This window comes from Dreissena polymorpha, chromosome 4 (genome assembly GCF_020536995.1).
Source record: "Dreissena polymorpha isolate Duluth1 chromosome 4, UMN_Dpol_1.0, whole genome shotgun sequence".
NCBI classification, from domain to species: Eukaryota; Metazoa; Mollusca; class Bivalvia; order Myida; family Dreissenidae; genus Dreissena; species Dreissena polymorpha.
In genome coordinates this window covers 25,071,469-25,091,617 of record NC_068358.1, presented here as the reverse complement: position 1 = coordinate 25,091,617, position 20,149 = coordinate 25,071,469, and the positions used below count along the sequence as shown (strand labels likewise).

Here is a 20,149-nt window from a genome sequence, read left to right as displayed (position 1 = left end):
ACCCAAAAGCTATGATACCGCGTACGTCTGCATCTAATGTTTACCGAATGAATCGGCAAAACGACTAGATTCCTATCATAATAACATTGAAGTAAAGTGTTTTCGTAATAATCATCAAATAATATAATAATGTACAGTTTTGAAGGAGACTTTCGTAGGAAACCAGTTGTGTCTCTTCGGGGCGCTAGTAAAAAGGTAACACGAAATAGAAAGTAGCCTAGCATAATCTGGAAAGTGGAATTTCCCAAGAATATTTTATCAGTCCGGACATTTTTAGTCTGAATTAGTGAATACAAGTTTCGCGGTCTGTTTGTTTTTGTATTTATATGTTTTTATGTCACATTTCATGTTCAATTGAGGATTAATCTACAAATATTGCATCAAGGTAGAAACCAAATTTTTGTTAATGTTATGATTTTTTAGTTCTTTACAATTCGTAAAAAAATTGGATCATTTACAATTTTATGAAAAAAAGTACAGGCCTCTCTCAAGGATTGTATTTGATGCGCAGGGTCAAAGACCTGCAATAGCCAATATCTAACATAAAACACATCTTAGCAATTATTTAAGAGTGTTATTTCATCATGTCTATATATCATTATATAGTTTTTTATGAATAATTTGAGCACATGAGAAGTTACATGTTCAGAAATTAAAGTAAAAAATGTATTTTCACTTTCCTGGAAAGAGATTTTACTTTGAGCATCTACTGAACTTCAGTGAAGAAAGAATTGAGAGGTTGCCATGGCGAAGTGGATATTGTGTTGGCCTAGCAACCAGGAGGTCATGGGTTGTACCGTTTGATCCCCACAGTGGGAGCAGTCTTTCAATCTCCCTCAAATACATAAAGTACTGGTTATAAGTCCCATGAAACAGACTCAAGAGTGTTGCAATGCATCTAAGGCTTTCAATGTTACCACTACCAAGCTTAAATAAATAAGTTTTAACTAAACATAATTATCAATATTTGTTCATTATTATTTACAAACATATACATAAGAAGATGTAATTTAGGAGGCAATACAATTCATTAAAGTAATTAATGTTTATATGCATAATGTAAAGCAACTAAAAGAAACATTCATAAATATTTTGATTTCCCAATAATCAATTGTTAGTTATCTACATGAAAGTCACAGTGAGAAACTATGGTTAAAGAACGCTTAACTTCTGTAAGTGTGCTCAGTGGTTCAATTTATCCTGCTATGCTTAGGCAGACAATCTTATTCAACCACTACCATACATGCCAGACGTCCCAATCTCAGCGGGACAGTCCCGCTTTTGGGCCCTTTGTCCCGGCGTCCGGATATGAGACGATTTGTCCCGACAATCATAAAAAACGATGTAAGGTCTATAGGTTCCCAATAAAATTCGCTATTCAAGCTCTGTTTCGCTAACACTTACCACCGCTAATCCCTTTATTGCCCCCAATTAACAATCCGATTCTACTTCTCTTGTGTACCAGTGCTGTTTATGACACCTTATCAGCGATTTATCGGCTAGTTATTGATTTTATCAGGCATTCACACCATGGTGGTCTTCAAGATAGTGGTCGCTTATTGCTATCGATAGTTGTATTATAATGAAATAAATGCTGAAAATGTGTTTGTTTTTGTCTTTGTTTGAAACGGTTTACAAAACAATTGTTTTTTAAAATTAACTCTACGTCATTAATGAGTCTTTTACATTCAATGTTAAGTTCCAAAATAGCGGGATAATTCCGTGTCAAGCTGATGTAACTGTTCCGTAGATAGTTTACTGTAACCCGTACTTTCAGTGTACTGGATAACCTCCCCTGCGTTAATGTTTGCCATTGAAAGTAATATAATGAGTATTGTTGTCGTAATGTTCCAGATTTTGTACTCTAAAAAGATGAATATTATCTTCGTTGTTTGCTATTGTCTTAATATTTAATAAAATTGTTAGATTTCATGCTTCATATCAGATGTTTTATGTCTTAAATAAAAGTATCAACAGTTTTTATTAGTATTATACTGACTACAGTAAAGGTGGAATGATAGATCGTTTTAGGTGTCCTGCTTTTTGGTCAAATGTCCCGACAACTTTTTATGGAATGTCCCGCTTTGGACCTAAAAAATTATGGCATGTACATGTATGACCACTACTGTTTTTATGAGGTTTGAAAAGTATGTATGTCTGATTCTTTATTTAAGTGGTTTTGCTTTTTATTTCCCCCATCCACTATAGTGGGGGACATATTGTTTTTGCCCTGTCTGTCTGTTGGTTCGTTGGTCTGTTTGCTCGAACTTTAACATTTTGTCTACTGAATGTAATAAGTCATGTAACTGACATTTTTATACATTTTTACTTTTTTCCATTTTTATGTTTATTAAGGTGACATACATCAACTGTTAGAATATTAAGTCAACCTTTTTGGTAAAAATAGTGTTTTTACCAAATTTTCGAAATTAACATTACGAACAAATGTCATTTTCTGAATGTAAAAAGTAGCGTAACTGACATTTTGTTCAATTTTCAGGAGAAGCAAAAAACTGTTTTATTAAAATAATCCACATGTTTTCGTACTCAAATTTTCTGATTAGTATAATAATAACACTTGAAAAACGAAACAAAACTCCAAAATTGATATGCCTTTTTTTAAAACAATAAAAAATTAAGAAAGGGCCAGTTACCATAATTTCAACACTCAAATATTTTGAATGCAAAAAAACACATAAGTGCTCTTACTGTATTTTAGAAAATGTCAGAAAATATACATTACTGAACAATTCACAAAATGTCAGTTACCCTAGTTAATACATTCAGTAGACGATTTGCAATAACTTTTTCAATATTCAAGATAGCAACTTGATATTTGGTATGCATGTGTATCTCATGGAGCTGCACATTTTGAGTGGTGAAAGGTCAAGGTCATCCTTCAAGGTCAGAGGTCAAATACATGTGGCCAAAATCGCTCATTTTATGAATACTTTTGCAATATCGAAGATAGCATCTTGATATTTGGCATGCATGTGTATCTCATGGACCGCACATTTTGAGTGGTGAAAGGTCAAGGTCATCCTTCAAGGTCAAAGGTCAAAAATTATAAAAAAATCAATGCGGCGCAGAATGGGACAGTGTTTCTGACAAACACATGTCTCACATTTTGTGTGGTGAAAGGTCAAGGTCATCCTTCAAGGTCACAGGTCAAAATATAAAAATCAAAGTGGCGCAGAAGGGTACATTGTATTTCTGACAAATGCATGTTTTACATGCAAAAGAAAAAAAAAGATTTTTACTCGAAGTAGATTTATTAATGATAATGTCAAAAGAAAGACATTTGGAAAAAAAGGATCTTTCATAAATGACATAGCCTGATGGGTTACTCTGACATGGGTTATTGGACATCCGCTTAAAGAAAACCAACCATACATGTACATGGACTCCAAAGTGTGCGACAGCTGGAAGTTGGAATATCGCAACTAACAACATCTATATATTGATGGTTTGCTTTTTTGACTATGTTTATTTTGTGCAGCTTTTTTGTCAATATCTGAACATCAAATTTTTATTTTGTAGGAGGAAAGAACAACACTGTTAAAGCGAGCTCAAGAAGAACGAAATAAAAGAGAAGTAAGTGTAAACATTCCTTGTTCTTTATAGTCTTTATAAAGTTACTTGACTCTTCTAATACTATTGACCTTTTACTCTCTTGATTTATTGATTTGTTATATTAATTTTGATTATAATACATTTGCTGCATACAGTTAAAATTGTTTGAAAGATGAGAAGTACTTTAAGTTCTAAATTAAAAGTCAAGATTTTTTTCTAACAACAAATTTTTGTCTTGACTTATGAGGCAGTTGCCAATAATGATATTTTCTAAATTGTTTATATTTCAAGTTTATTTATGTCTTCTTTCTGTTTGATTATCAACATAATGTATTGTTCCTTTTAGGATCAAAGATTAAGACAAGAAAATGCCATAAAGATCCAGAAATATTACCGTGGCCACAGGATACGAATGGAACAGGTGACAACTTTTTAAGATTTTATTTACACAAAGTATAAAGTTAGACAATAATTACAACAATATAGTTTGTATTGGTAATGTTAGATATGAATTAAATGTTTAATGATAATAAATAATTAATGTTCTTTTATATATTTCACAAAGTTTATGTTTCACAAAGACAAGTGTCACTAATTTAGGTTAATTTCTATATCCTATGTTTCTACAATATTTAATATTTTTCACTTGTATACAGACATTGTTGTGTTTTTTTACGGCAGAGTTAATCTTGCCCTTTAAGGAAATTACAATATCACAAACATCACAGGATTTGTAAACCAACTGATCAGTGTTGTAATTAGCAAGCAAGACATAGCTATCATAGAACTAGGACAGGAAATACTTAATGTTAGGAGGATTAGCTAATGTTAAAGGGACCTTGTCACATTTTGATTAATTGAAAAATACGTTTCAGATTTACAAATTTTTTGGTACTTATGTTTTTTTCAAGGAAACAGTAATACTACAGTATTGAACACCTACAAATCTTTAAAATATCAATTATATGCATCTTTTGAGGATTTAAAAACCTGAAAATTATCAAGCATTAAAATCGCGAAATGAATATTTAATTTGCAAAATACTGTTGATATTATTATATTATTGTGACATTATGAGGATTGTTTATACTGTATAAAGAATTAAATACGAGTAATTTAATGAAAGTACTTATGGTGGAGAGGTCTAAGCGCTTGACTTTTACTCCAAGGGTCAGTGGTTCAAGCTCAGATGTGGTTTAATTTCTTTATTTTATTTTTGTTTTATTCTAGAACTCTTTAGTTCTGATGTTTACATTTATCAATATAAAGCATTGAATGACAAATTTCAAAACATGCGAAAATATGGGAAAAGGTACATTTAATGTAAAGCCACTTTATCATACATATAATATACCAATGCAAGTTGTAAAAGCACATGGTTAGCTATACATGATTAACCATTTTCTACTCAGAAGCAAACTTTGCTACTAATCAGTATCTTATGGTTGGAAATGAAGCCTTAAAAACTTGCATGAACATTAAGAGATTAAAATATTGTGGTAATTTGGTAACATACACATTTATAAAACAAGAAAAATCATGAATATATGTGCTTTTTTGCTCTGACAAATGTGCAGGGTAAATGAACTCCTTTGATATGCTAGTTTGTATCAGCACATTATTATTATCGGTATTTTATTTCATAGTACATGGTGGACATTTATTATTTAAACTATTGTACTATTTAGTATACTAATAACTATAGACTACAATACCATGTTTGGCTTGTTCATCATGCTGTTATTGCATGTTAATTAAAATTATATAACAAGTGTTTAATCTCTACACAACCTGTCTAGCATGCATTAAGCACACACACTTTTATCAGCATGGATATGGTTAAGTAGTTAACAGTTATGTTGGAATGGAAATTAAACAAATCTTGATTGACATTTTCAGAAAGGAGCCATGCAATTCCAGTTTGATAAAATGAAGACAATGGTGGGGAAAGGACCATACACTGAAAATACCCTACAAGAGTTTGTGAAGTTGATCTGCAAGTTTTATGCAGACAAGGTGGATGGTGAACGGCTGGTAAGGCAGGGAGTTATGTCAACAATGTAAAAACAACAGCAAGATCTCAAACTAAGTCTCAACTTTTAAGTCAATTTTGATCAAAAAAGAGTTTTATGCATGTGAGTTACATCTCACATAAGCCTGTTCAGTGTAAAGTATCATCTCACATAAGCCCATTCAGTGTAAAGTATCATCTCACATAAGCCTGTTCAGTGTAAAGTATCATCTCACATAAGCCTGTTCAGTGTACAGGGTTCAACATTACCTTTTTTTAACAGCAAGACCATCGGACAAGCTCCTCTTAAAATGTAATAGCCCGAATCTGATGTCTACTTAAATGTAAATGACATAGCAAATAAACACAACTGGATCATGTAACGGTTTTATCAGGATTTATCAGTAAATAATCAGTGTACACCAGAAAGTTATTTTGATGCATGGAGTAAAACAAATGAAACTAAAATATATTTTTAACCAGGTTTTCCGAAGGAAAAAACTGGTTATTAGATTGGCGAATGGGGGCGGGCTGGCGGGCGGGCGGAACAATCTTGTCCGGGCCATAACTATGTCGTTCATCGTCAGATTTTAAAATCATTTGGCACATTTGTTCACCATCATTGGACGGTGTGTCGCGCGAAATAATTACGTCGATATCTCCAAGGTCAAGGTCACACTTTGAGTTCAAAGGTCAAAAATGGCCATAAATGAGCTTGTCCTGGCCATAACTATGTCATTCATTGTGAGATTTTAAAATCATTTGGCACATTTGTTCACCATCATGGGACAGTGTGTCGCACGAAAGAATCAAGTCAATATCTCCAATGTCAAGGTCGCCACGACTAAAAATAGATTTAAAAAAAAAAAAATCAAAGGGGGTTAATTTTGTTTGTTCATTTCAAAAGTTCAGTTTGAGTTTTCTCCCTTTATCAGATTTTTTTTCACAATGAAAACCTGGTTTTGTGACAATTTTGTCCCTTGTTTGCTATTCTTTGTCAAATTCAAGCCATGGGAACCGACTCGATTTTCCATAGGATAAATTTGACGTTTTCGTTTTTCTTCATATTTACGTTTCCTGTCAGTTTTACCAGCGAAATCTTCTTTATTAACTGATTTATCGGACGAAAATTCGAACTTGAACAAAGCCATTCTTTAAATTATATTCTCTCGTCTGCTTCGCAAAAATGTTTACATTGACGATACCGATTTTTTTGATAGAAGTCGTAAAAACATGCTGTAAAGTTTTACGACACTGCAGAAAATCATTAATATTGATGACAACTTGACCAATGGAAACAAGCAATTCCTGCGGGAAGCTCTCCTTCGTGTCTAAAAATAGCAATGAATCATGTGAATGCTCCGGGTTTATTTATATTTGCTAGTTTTGTTCTGATGTAAATAACGGATACGAGAGTAATTTTACACATTAAGGAAAAAGGTTTTCACAGCAGTTAGTTATAGTCATATGAATCAGTATAGATTTTTTATGTACGACCAGTCGGACAAGCTAACCCGCAGTTTTACTAGCCCGACCAGCGATCTTACTAGACAATGTCTGTTGGACATGCCTTAGTGTCGAACCCTGGTGTAAAGTATCATCTCACATAAGCCTGATCAGTGTAAAGTATCATCTCACATAAGCCTGTTCAGTGTAAAGTATCATCTCACATAAGCCTGTTCGGTGTAAAGTATCATCTCACATAAGCCTGTTCAGTGTAAAGTATCCTCTCACATAAGCCTGTTCAGTGTAAAGTATCATCTCACATAAGCCTGTTCAGTGTAAAGTATCATCTCACATAAGCCTGTTCAGTGTAAAGTATCATCTCACACAAGCCTGTTCAGTGTAAAGTATCATCTCACATAAGCCTGTTCGGTGTAAAGTATCATCTCACATAAGCCTGTTCAGTGTAAAGTATCATCTCACATAAGCCTGTTCAGTGTAAAGTATCATCTCACATAAGCCTGTTCAGTGTAAAGTATCATCTCACATAAGCCTGTTCAGTGTAAAGTATCCTCTCACATAAGCCTGTTCAGTGTAAAGTATCATCTCACATAAGCCTGTTCAGTGTAAAGTATCATCTCACATAAGCCTGTTCAGTGTAAAGTATCATCTCACATAAGCCTGTTCAGTGTAAAGTATCATCTCACATAAGCCTGTTTGGTGAAAAGTATCATCTCACATAAGCCTGTTCAGTGTAAAGTATCCTCTCACATAAGCCTGTTCAGTGTAAAGTATCATCTCACATAAGCCTGTTCAGTGTAAAGTATCATCTCACATAAGCCTGTTCAGTGTAAAGTATCATCTCACATAAGCCTGTTTGGTGTAAAGTATCATCTCACATAAGCCTGTTCAGTGTAAAGTATCATCTCACATAAGCCTGTTCAGTGTAAAGTATCATCTCACATAAGCCCATTCAATTCGCAGAGGCTAATCAGGGTCGGCACTTTCCGATTTAATTGCATTTTTGGAAGTCTCTTATAACAAAAATCAAGACTAAGCCTTAAGTGTCGTCCCTGATTAGCCAGTGCATACTGCACAGGCTAATCTTGGACGACATTTTATGCACATACCATATGCCCTGTTTTCCCAGTGTGACTCATTTTTAGTGTGTTTTCCACTAATTAATTAAAGGGAACTTCATTCACCCAGCTGCGTTGATATTTCAGGTATGGCTGTGTCAGCTGCTGGTGAAGCATAAAGACGTCTACCTAAGAATTCTCACCAGTGATTCCACTCAGGGACACCTGCAGATCAAGAACATCCTGACACTTTGTCTCAGGTAAAGGAGTGTCGGATTTTTTGGTCATGGTTAGATTTTGTGATCACCATTTTTTTGTCGTCTGGTGTATGTTGTCTTATTCGAAGTCCTGAACACACTGCAAGCAACATAAATTGTTCAATCTTCATGAAATTTTGTCAGAACTTTTGTTCTGGTCTAGAAACTGGGTCACATGATGTCTAAACATGGTTACTAGCTTGGGGTTTGACAAATTTTAAACTCTCTGGTAGCCAACTCAGAGGTGGTAATCACGTGATAGTCAAGATTGCGACGCACGTGCAGAGACAGTTTTTTTAGCCGTCTTATACTCTTTATTACTTTGGTTTAATTTTTAAATGGCGCTCACTTTTCAGCCATATCAGTAAACATGTGATTAGCGTTCATTTAATATTGAAATTCGCTTTATATCTTGACTACTCCTCGCAAATTTTTTAAGTGGAGCTTGAATTAGGTCATCCCACTAAGAAATTTCGCTGCCAGTAAAGTCGAGATTAAGGGCAAATTTCAACACAAATAAAAGCTAGTAACTTTCTTGCTGATATGGCTGGACAGTGAGCGGCATTTAAACAATAAATACAAGTAATCAAGGGTATACAACGTCGAAAAATACCTGCCTCTGCATTAGCGTCGCCATCATGACTATCACATGATTACCCCCTCTTCAACTGGGCTACCAGACTTAATACTAATAGTACTAAAGACTAATAGTAGCCAAACTAATGGGCAAAAAAGTGCTACATTTATATTTATTCATACAGATACTACACATAGGAAACAAATGCATTAAAATTGGATTTTCACTCTCAGCGTAACAGTTAAAAGGTTTATTCATTTTAATTTTTTATAATACCGGGTTTCGAATGAAAGATATTTTAAGTAGCCTGCCTTGCTTGCACAAGCAATTTTTAATAGCTCAACTCAAATTTTTATATCCCATGGGCTGTGTTTTTTTACCTCGAATGGTTTATTTTAAGAAAATGCTTGTGTACACTCTAGAAGTCACTTTTTACCAAATTTGTTTAACTGTTAAAAACTTATATTTCAATATTATTTCGGAAATCTAGGGCCTTTGACCCTTTTGTATTAATGTTATTTTTCAAACCTTATTTATTAACTATGTAATTTTGTTGAAAGCAGAGAACTATTAACTTTAATAACACGTTTGTACTTGAAAGAAGTTTATTCTACAGTTTATTTGATGAAAATTGTGTGCATTGATTTTAATGTATTGAGTTTGAACCTGTCTTGTTTATATACAGATATCTGACGAGTATTGTTGACAGTGGACAGTCCATAGCAATCCCCATGCGTATGTTGGAGGTATTCACAACTCCTACCACTTTACAAAACCCCAACTTTCTTAAGACCCTGTGGCGATGTCTCATTGAAAAGGGTAAGCAGATTTGCTTAATGATAATGATTTTTTAAAGACAAAATTGGAATCAAGAAAAATGAAAAGTAGAGTACTGACTTAATGATAAAATTGGTAATTTACCATTTTTATTTAATGCTAACCATGCGTCAGCTGTAAATATCGATAGTAAGTTATTGTTTGTTTTCTTTTTGATGTAAATGAAAAATGTACAAGAACAGAATATGGCTGGTTCATATTAGCTTTGTTCTTTGAAAACTGGGCTTGATGCATGTGGGTAAATTGTCATCCCAGATTAGCCTGTGCGGACTGCACTCTCTGCCTAGACTGGATGTTTGTTTAGAAGAGGCTTCTTTTAAAGATGAATTGCATGCAACAGAAAGTATTGTCCCAGATTAATCTGTTCAGACTGAACAGGCTTATCTGGGACAACTCTTTATTCACATGTACTAAGCCCAGTTTTCCTTGTACAAGGCTGATATCTGTCACAGTGTAAAACATGATGATATGGTATTGTTCTGTGCAGGGTATTTTGAGTGCATGCGTCGCCTTTTGGAGCACAAGGTGCCAGGCAGCATGGAGAGGGGTCCCCAGCCCCCCACACCTGTGGCTGGCAGCATTCTTGACCTGGTCATGCAGCCCATCTGCTATGCTGCGCAGTGTAAAGACTCAGCATTCAGGTAAATAATGCTTGCTGTGGAAAAACTGGGTTTAATGCATGTGTGTAAAGTTTTATCCCCGATTAGCCTGCGCAGTCTTACAAATTCTGTTTGTGTATAGAGGGCAGTTTGATGAATATGCATGTGATTTCAAGTTTGTGTGAGACCAAAATTCTGGGTGCTATGGTTACAGAAATAATTGCAAAATAAAATCTGCATCCTGCCATAACAAAAAAGTTTTAAAAGCAACGTTTATGAAACTTATAGATATCCTATTCTTGATCTGACAATATTAACCCCTTAAGAGACCGCTGATTTGTCTGTGACAAACATCTTGTTATGTATTAGTGTTTACTGTTCTATCTCTGCAGGTGCAATTTTAAGAGGAATAGCAGCAATTTAATTTAAAAAAATCAATAATTCTGGGTCGAATTCATAGCAGCACAGTGTTTAACCCTTTTCCAGTCAGAAGCAAAGTGAAAGTGGCTCTATGCAATCAGCATAAAACCAGAACTGCCTGTTAGTTACTCGCAGTCTCTTAAGGTTTTATGCTGTTTGCTGTTCATCTGTATCTTGGGGTTGGAAATTACACCTTAAAAACTTGAATCTAGTAAAAATTGTCTTTAATTTCTTTTGATTTTCTAAGGTACAACAAACCTGTTAAAATGCGCAGAGGTAAAGGATTAACAAGTATCTGTCTATTACAGTCAACAGGTTCTGAGTTACGTTTGCAAGACGTTGTCCTGTCTATTACAGTCAACAGGTTCTGAGTTACGTTTGCAAGACGTTGTCCTGTCTATTACAGTCAACAGGTTCTGAGTTATGTTTGCAAGACGTTGTCCTGTCTATTACAGTCAACAGGTTCTGAGTTATGTTTGCAAGACGTTGTCCTGTCTATTACAGTCAACAGGTTCTGAGTTATGTTTGCAAGACGTTGTCCTGTCTATTACAGTCAACAGGTTCTAAGTTATGTTTGCAAGACGTTGTCCTGTCTATTACAGTCAACAGGTTCTGAGTTATGTTTGCAAGACGTTGTCCTGTCTATTACAGTCAACAGGTTCTGAGTTATGTTTGCAAGACGTTGTCCTGTCTATTACAGTCAACAGGTTCTAAGTTATGTTTGCAAGACGTTGTCCTGTCTATTACAGTCAACAGGTTCTGAGTTACGTGTGCAAGACGTTGTCCTGTCTATTACAGTCAACAGGTTCTGAGTTACGTGTGCAAGACGTTGTCCTTTCTATTACAGTCAACAGGTTCTGAGTTACGTTTGCAAGACGTTGTCCTGTCTATTACAGTCAACAGGTCCTTGGTTACGTGTGCAAGACGTTGTGCTGTCTATTACAGTCAACAGGTTCTGAGTTATGTGTGCAAGACGTTGTCCTTTCTATTACAGTCAACAGGTTCTGAGTTACGTTTGCAAGACGTTGTCCTGTCTATTACAGTCAACAGGTCCTTAGTTACGTGTGCAAGACGTTGTGCTGTCTATTACAGTCAACAGGTTCTGAGTTATGTGTGCAAGACGTTGTGCTGTCTATTACAGTCAACAGGCTCTGAGTTACGTGTGCAAAACGTTGTCCTGTCTATTACAGTCAACAGGTTCTGAGTTATGTTTGCAAGACGTTGTCCTGTCTATTACAGTCAACAGGTTCTGAGTTATGTTTGCAAGACGTTGTCCTGTCTATTACAGTCAACAGGTTCTAAGTTATGTTTGCAAGACGTTGTCCTGTCTATTACAGTCAACAGGTTCTGAGTTACGTGTGCAAGACGTTGTCCTGTCTATTACAGTCAACAGGTTCTGAGTTACGTGTGCAAGACGTTGTCCTTTCTATTACAGTCAACAGGTTCTGAGTTACGTTTGCAAGACGTTGTCCTGTCTATTACAGTCAACAGGTTCTGAGTTATGTTTGCAAGACGTTGTGCTGTCTATTACAGTCAACAGGTTCTGAGTTATGTGTGCAAGACGTTGTGCTGTCTATTACAGTCAACAGGTTCTGAGTTACGTGTGCAAAACGTTGTCCTGTCTATTACAGTCAACAGGTTCTGAGTTATGTTTGCAAGACGTTGTCCTGTCTATTACAGTCAACAGGTTCTGAGTTATGTTTGCAAGACGTTGTCCTGTCTATTACAGTCAACAGGTTCTGAGTTACGTTTGCAAGACGTTGTCCTGTCTATTAAAGTCAACAGGTTCTGAGTTACGTTTGCAAGACGTTGTCTTGTCTATTACAGTCAACAGGTTCTGAGTTACGTGTGCAAAACGTTGTCCTGTCTATTACAGTCAACAGGTTCTGAGTTATGTGTGCAAGACGTTGTCCTGTCTATTACAGTCAACAGGTTCTGAGTTATGTTTGCAAGACGTTGTGCTGTCTATTACAGTCAACAGGTTCTGAGTTATGTGTGCAAGACGTTGTCCTGTCTATTACAGTCAACAGGTTCTGAGTTATGTGTGCAAGACGTTGTCCTGTCTATTACAGTCAACAGGTTCTGAGTTACGTTTGCAAGACGTTGTCCTGTCTATTACAGTCAACAGGTTCTGAGTTATGTTTGCAAGACGTTGTCCTGTCTATTACAGTCAACAGGTTCTGAGTTACGTTTGCAAGACGTTGTCCTGTCTATTAAAGTCAACAGGTTCTGAGTTACGTTTGCAAGACGTTGTCCTGTCTATTACAGTCAACAGGTTCTGAGTTATGTTTGCAAGACGTTGTCCTGTCTATTACAGTCAACAGGTTCTGAGTTACGTTTGCAAGACGTTGTCCTGTCTATTACAGTCAACAGGTTCTGAGTTATGTTTGCAAGACGTTGTCCTGTCTATTACAGTCAACAGGTTCTGAGTTATGTTTGCAAGACGTTGTCCTGTCTATTACAGTCAACAGGTTCTGAGTTATGTTTGCAAGACGTTGTCCTGTCTATTACAGTCAACAGGTTCTGAGTTACGTTTGCAAGACGTTGTCCTGTCTATTAAAGTCAACAGGTTCTGAGTTACGTTTGCAAGACGTTGTCCTGTCTATTACAGTCAACAGGTTCTGAGTTATGTTTGCAAGACGTTGTCCTGTCTATTACAGTCAACAGGTTCTAAGTTATGTTTGCAAGACGTTGCTGTGTCCAGCCTACTCAGAGCAGGTCTCACAGTTCCTCATACCTGCAATGGCGTATGGCAAATACCCATTTCCCTTTGTGGATCTGATTACCACCTTGATCACAGGGAGCAAAGAACAAGGTGCTGGGAAGAACAAAGGCTCCGGCCAATCTTCTTCCGAGAAGCCTGCACCTATTGAAAAAACAGCATGGCTTCTGGGTGCATTTGTCACTCTTGGAGCTAAGGCACTGGGTAAGTTTCCCGCATGGCTTTTCCTTGCCAATTTGGGAAAATTGCATTTTATGAAAGCAAATTTGTATATGACTTTTTATAATAATTTAAATTTAAGATAAAATCTTATTTTTAACCAGGTTTTCCGAAGGAAAAAACTGGTTATTAGATTGGCTAATGTGGGCGGGCTGGCTGGCGGGCGGGCGGAACAAGCTTGTCAGGGCCATAACTATGTCGTTCATTGTCAGATTTTAAAATCATTTGGCACATTTTTTCACCATCATTGGACGGTGTGTTGCGCGAAATAATTACGTCGATATCTCCAAGGTCAAGGTCACACTTTGAGTTCAAAGGTCAAAAATGGCCATAAATGAGCTTGTCCTGGCCATAACTATGTCATTCATTGTGATATTTGAATCATTTGGCACATTTGTTCACCATCATGGGACGGTGTGTCGCACGAAAGAATCACGTCAATATCTCCAATGTCAAGGTCGCCACGACTAAAAATAGATTTTTAAAAAAACAAACTTACAAAGGGGGTTAATTTTGTTTGTTCATTTCAAAAGTTCAGTTTGAGTTTTCTCCCTTTATCAGATTTTTTTTTCACAATGAAAACCTGGTTTTGTGACAATTTTGTCCCTTGTTCATACTTTTTTTTAGATGTATTTGAAATAAAGATGAGAAATTATAATTATAAGACAATTATTTTGAAACAAACATCAAATAAGGAATATTTGGTTTCAAATTGGTTTTACAATTTTGCTTTGGGAATGGGTCACTTTAAAGAACCCATAGGACGCCAGGAAAAGGCCTGTTTTGCTAATGTTGCAGAACTTAACATATTTTCAAGAATTGTTACGTGGACATTAATGTTTGTGTATTCTAGAAGCACCATATTGAACAATAGTGCGAAACCATCTTCATATCAAAACTGTGCAATGTCACTTACCTTTTTAAAATAAGCTTAAAAACATCAGACAAATCTGTCATGATATTTTATAACATGACACTCATGTGTTTTGTGCAGACTCTTCTTTGCTACAGAGTTTTGATTGTTCCTTATTGTGTTTCAGATGATCTTCCCCACTCTGCAGTGTGTGGGTACCTGCAGGTGATACAGTGGTTACTGCCTTCATTGCCAGCAGCCCGTGATGATGATGATGATGACGATGATTCTGATGAGGAAGAGGACATGGAGACAGATGATGATGTGAGTTTCAGCTATGTTTTCATCTTCTTTAGTCAGAGATGGGCAGAGTTTATTGGTTTGCTGATATCTGTAGAACAATGAATAATTGTCGAGCTGTTTTAATGTTATCAGACACCGCTTCAGTAATATATGAGCCTTTCTTTGGGTGAACATGGTTCAATATATGTTCATAAAGCGCCGTTCTATATTAGAATGTGCAGTCTGCTCAGGCTAATTAGGGACAATCTGGATTGAAGAAGAGGCTTCCCATACGCGGAATAAAAAGAGCCAGAATCATATATAATGACATAATAACGAGATCAAATTTGATTACTCATCCATATTATTCCTGAATTGTGGAGTACTAGCCATTGGAATGATCTGAAATTGATGTTTCGGCCACTGCTTTGTACATGTTACAATCCTATCTTAATGCAAATGGTGTCATGATAAACTCTTATACGTGTTGTTTAATTAGCCAAATGTTCCAGGATTGTAGAGTTGTATAATGTCATATTCTCAAATACATGCTCCCCTGGGATTAATAGTTATTTCAAGTGGCCTTTTGAGTCATTTATAGTTTTGTCTGACAGTGTTTATCCCACTAAAATCAAAACGTTTATCTCAAGATTGCTTTTTAACTATTGGGGTTATAACTGTTTAACCAAGAAATCTTGTTTCAAAATTGAGCTGTTCTATAGGAAAACAGGACTTAATGCATATTCATAAAGTGTCGCCAAAATAAGCCTGTGCAGTCCACATTGGTACAAATTACTTAAACTCAAACATTCTTTATGGTGTTTGGTGTAAAGGACGTCTGTTTTTAGGGGAAATCCCATTTAGGCAGAAGGATCTTTTGATTGCTAATTGTTATTGTGACTCACTTTGTATGTTTCCCATAGAGTGAGCTGGCAGAGGTCAGGGAGGCGTGTTTGTCAGCCCTGGACTCACACACACACGTCAGCCAGATAGTGGGACTGGTGGGGAAGGTTCACTGCAAGGCACCCGTACTGCACGCTGTAGCCGTCATATGTCACTGTTTGATCAGCCAGCACAGATACTCCATCCATAGAAGAAGGTAAGAATAGGTGTGTCATTATTGGAACCTTGGAAAACTGGGCTGATCCATCTGCTTACAGTTTCATCCCAGATTAGCCTGTGAAGGGATAGCACTTTATGTGGAATTTTTAGTTACAGTCTCTTGGAAGACTGCACAGGCTCATCTGGAATTACACTTTATGTTAATTCATAAGGCCCAGTTTTTCCAGAACAAGACTTATTGTTAATGTAAATGCATGTGTTTTAAGAAACCAACACAAAAGTATAGCTGTTTGTTCAATTGTGTAAAAACTCGTCAGTGGATAAAACAAGTGATTGCATTACAGAATTAGGCAGAAACTGGTTTTAACATTACAAACACTTCATACAAGTTATTGGTACGGATTAATTTAACTCAAATTATTAAAAATATTATAATACTTTAACTTAATTTGTTTCTTTCAGAATGCTGTTCAGTCTTGCTTACAATCCGACATTTATAAGAAATCTGTGGAAGTTTTGTGTTCAAGAATCCACGGTCACCCACACCAGGTATGAACTAAGAGGCACCACAAATTATTACTAAGTAAACAAACTAATAATTACATAATATACTAATGCGATAAGAAATTAGTTTTTCAAAGCCTTCCATGTGTAGGAGGGTCCAAAATCAGGTCGCAAATGTAGGTTTTAGTGAAACTTACATATATATATAATTATTTAATAACAATGCAAAAAATGTTTTAGTAAAATTTCAGAAAATAGTAATAAATACAAGTAAATTTGATTGCGGATATTTGATTTTGCTCCTGATATACAAGTTAAACTGAGCCCTGCCCTGACAGTCTGCTGTACATTGTAGGGAGACCAAGCCCCTTATTCACCTGCTGAGCTGCAGTCAGGCTATGGAGGGGACCGACATGGCTCGTATTGTCCCATTGCTGTCTACATTCTGCTCCATGTTCAGCCATTCTCTCCACACACTGCACGATGCTGACTTTTATGGGGGTATCAAAGGTGGAGTGTTCAATTGCCAGAATTTATTTACCATATACATGCAACATCCTGTAACTTAAATTTAGTATGTTTTTTATATTTCAAATATTTAATATTTGTTATTTATATTTTGTTTACATTTCCCATATCTTTTGTCATTGTTAATTCTGGTCACAGGTCCTGGATCAAGTATGCCGTTTGAATTGAAAGAAGTAGAGAATATGTCCATGGCGTTGAGAGATGTATGTCTGGGCATACTAGAGCTGGCCCATCCAGACGCCAGGCCAACAGTCAATGATGACTACAGACGTGTTCTTGCTAATAAAGGCCAGAGGAAGGATACCAAGGAGTTGAGCAAGGAAACCAAAGAGTGGGGAAGTTTGTTTAAGGTCTGTCTGATGTTCAGTCATATACGTTTTTGAAAATGTAAAAAGAAGGTTAAACATGTTTGTAAAAATAGTGAAATTTTACTGTTATTTCTGACAATGTATCACAAATAAAATATATCATACAAATCATATGTTTATGTTGTATAATGTTAAATTTGAAGTACTTTTGTTATTGCAGTATTATTAAGTTAAAATGTGTTGATCTTTGTAATTCAATTTAAAGCTTGGAAACTTGCTCATTAATCTGTTTAAAGGTGGTTGCTGGCCTTGTTCGGCAAATATATACTAGAGACTCAAGAAAGTCATTCTGTGGCAAAAATCATTGGCTAACTGACAGGTTCAAAATCATTGCAGATGCAGTAAGTTGGTGACTTATATTATTTTGTTTTATTTTCAAGAACGCTATAAGGAAAAATTTATTTACCGCCTGCCCCTTTGAAGAAGTTAAATTATATATTGTTATTCTCAGCTGTGGGTTTATTGGTCTGCATCTGGATGATTGGCCCGTAGACCATTATGTTTCTGCACTATGTTTTGAAAACTCTTCGACCCATTATTATGCAAATAATATGATGGTTTAATGGAAGGAAAGAAAGACCCCTCTTGATTTTTAGGTCAATAGTCAGGGTCACAATATATAAAGGTTTCCATCTGATCTTCACCAAACCTAAGTTGAACATATCTGTTTAACAAAAAATAGTGTTCTTTAGCTTTTTGTTCATTAAACATACTATATTGCTTGTAGTATTTTAAAATGCACCCAATTTATTTAGCCATCACAGATCTACGGTTCTTCTATGTTGGTCCGTCGCCCATTTGTTACCATGCAGTCGTTGACCCGTATCAACGCGGAGGAAGGCGGACCACCGCTGTCAAACAGGGACGTCAAGAACCTTGTAATTCTCACTGAGCTGCCCTTCGTTGTAGCTTTCCATGAAAGAGTGAAGGTAGGAAGGATTGCTCTCTACAGTATAATATACCTTAATATACACTTTAAAGGTATGTTTATTGTCCCCTACCGGTGAAACCAGAGGAGACTTATGGTTTGCTCTCTGGGTGTCCGTGAGTCTGTCAGTCAGTCTGTCACACTTTTCTGGATCCTGCGATAAAAGTTTTTCATATTTTTTCATGAAACTTGAAACATGGATAGATGGCAATATGGAGATTATGCATGTCATTTCATTTTGTTCCTACATCAAGAATTCTGGTTGCTATGGCAACAAATATATAAAAAATTACTGACAATGGTGGAGTTTCACCGGTAGGGGACCATATTGCTTTGCAATCTCTTGTTAAGTTAGTGAGAACCTTCAAGTGATATTTTACAGGACATCCACGAAAACTGTGTATAATGTGGATAAATATTATATCACTTAACATAGAATTTAGTTTATCATGTGATTTATATGCACTGATAAAGTATTTTATAATAGAATACTATGGTTTTGTTCATTTTAAATGAAAAAACATTTGTCAGTGGTATGTTCCGAATTATCATTATTTTATATTTATTATGAATGTTTATCAAGTTACCACATTAAAAGAAAGCAATATTTGTTCCTTAGATGACAGTTATATTTGTTCCACAGATATTTCACAAGTTTCTGCAGAAGGACAAGGAAGAATTCCAGACCGAGACCAGTCAGTTCATAGGCACCCGATCTGTCAGTGTGATGATCAGGAGGAACTATATCTATGAGGACGCCTTTGAAAAACTATCACTAGACAATGGTATGGTGTAAGCCATAAATTAGTTGTACACAATTTTGCAGAATATGAAAAATAGTTAAGCTATGATCATACAGATATTATTGTTGAAATTTACACACTATTGTACCAACATTTTTTTCCTTCTTGATTAAGTACCCGTAAAAGGTACTTTCCCATTGAGGAAAAATGAAAAAATTCCCAATTTCAATTTAATAAAAAAAATCCCCAAAATAAGAAAAATTGTGTGGATTTTGTTCCAAAAGCACATGAATTAAGCAAATACTCTGAGCACTGGAACTGAACATTTCAATCAGAAAGACATGTAAAACAATATCTGAATGTGGTTATGCTATTAAATACCAAGCAATTGAAAAGACATAAACTTCCCTATCTGAAAATTTCATGACGCCAATTTTTCCAATTTCAGCGGTTATTGCGCTTATTGTCCCCAACCGGTGTCACTGAAGGGGACTTATGGTTTGCGCTCTGTCTGTCAGTCCGTCAGTCAGTCACACTTTTCTGGATCATGCGATAACTTAAAAAGTTCTTAGTTTTTTTCATGAAACTTGAAACATGGATAGATGGCAATATGGACATTTTGCACGTCATTTCATTTTGTTCTTACGTAAAAAATTATGGTTGCTTTGGCAACAAATAGACTAGAAATACTGCTGAAAATATTGGTTTTCTGGATCCTGCGATAACTTAAAAAGTTCTTAATACTTTTTCATAAAACTTGAAACATGGATAGATGGCAATATGGACATGTCATTTCATTTTGTTCCTACGTCAAAAATTATGGTTGCTATGGCAACAAATAGAAAATGAAAATTCTGACAATGGTGGAATTTCTGACAATGGTGGAGCCGGTAGGGGACTATATTGCTTGGCAATAGTCTTGTTTTTCCCAATTTGCATGGTACAGGCAATATTCCCAAAAAAAGAGGTGTACTAAGTAACTTAATATTACAAGTGAATTATTTACATGAGATTGTTAATACAATATGATGTTTTATAAACAATTTTTCTCGAATCACTTATTGTATGTAAATTTTATAACAAATTGCTACGGATTTAAGTATAAACCTGTAATCATTCAATAATTATACCATTACTTCATTCA

At 35.7% G+C, this 20,149-nt stretch overlaps 1 protein-coding gene across 2 annotated transcripts in view; it reads left to right on the top strand.

The window, feature by feature from the left end:
* The window catches only part of LOC127876827 (ubiquitin-protein ligase E3C-like), a 31,387-nt gene continuing 11,238 nt past the window's right edge, over positions 1–20,149 (top strand). Inside the window, exons 1-16 of one of the 2 annotated variants that reach the window (XM_052422304.1) lie at positions 1–195; positions 3,541–3,594; positions 3,920–3,994; positions 5,473–5,607; positions 8,254–8,366; positions 9,626–9,759; positions 10,265–10,418; positions 13,457–13,722; positions 14,778–14,914; positions 15,796–15,971; positions 16,397–16,483; positions 16,794–16,948; positions 17,105–17,316; positions 17,571–17,675; positions 18,090–18,263; positions 18,906–19,047. In XM_052422304.1, coding sequence (XP_052278264.1) covers positions 130–195; positions 3,541–3,594; positions 3,920–3,994; positions 5,473–5,607; positions 8,254–8,366; positions 9,626–9,759; positions 10,265–10,418; positions 13,457–13,722; positions 14,778–14,914; positions 15,796–15,971; positions 16,397–16,483; positions 16,794–16,948; positions 17,105–17,316; positions 17,571–17,675; positions 18,090–18,263; positions 18,906–19,047 — 2,185 coding nt within the window. In that variant the 5' untranslated portion in view covers positions 1–129. Of the gene's footprint in view, positions 196–323; positions 386–3,540; positions 3,595–3,919; positions 3,995–5,472; positions 5,608–8,253; positions 8,367–9,625; positions 9,760–10,264; positions 10,419–13,456; positions 13,723–14,777; positions 14,915–15,795; positions 15,972–16,396; positions 16,484–16,793; positions 16,949–17,104; positions 17,317–17,570; positions 17,676–18,089; positions 18,264–18,905; positions 19,048–20,149 lie in introns of those variants that run through there. The other variant, XM_052422305.1, reaches the window with a different exon arrangement.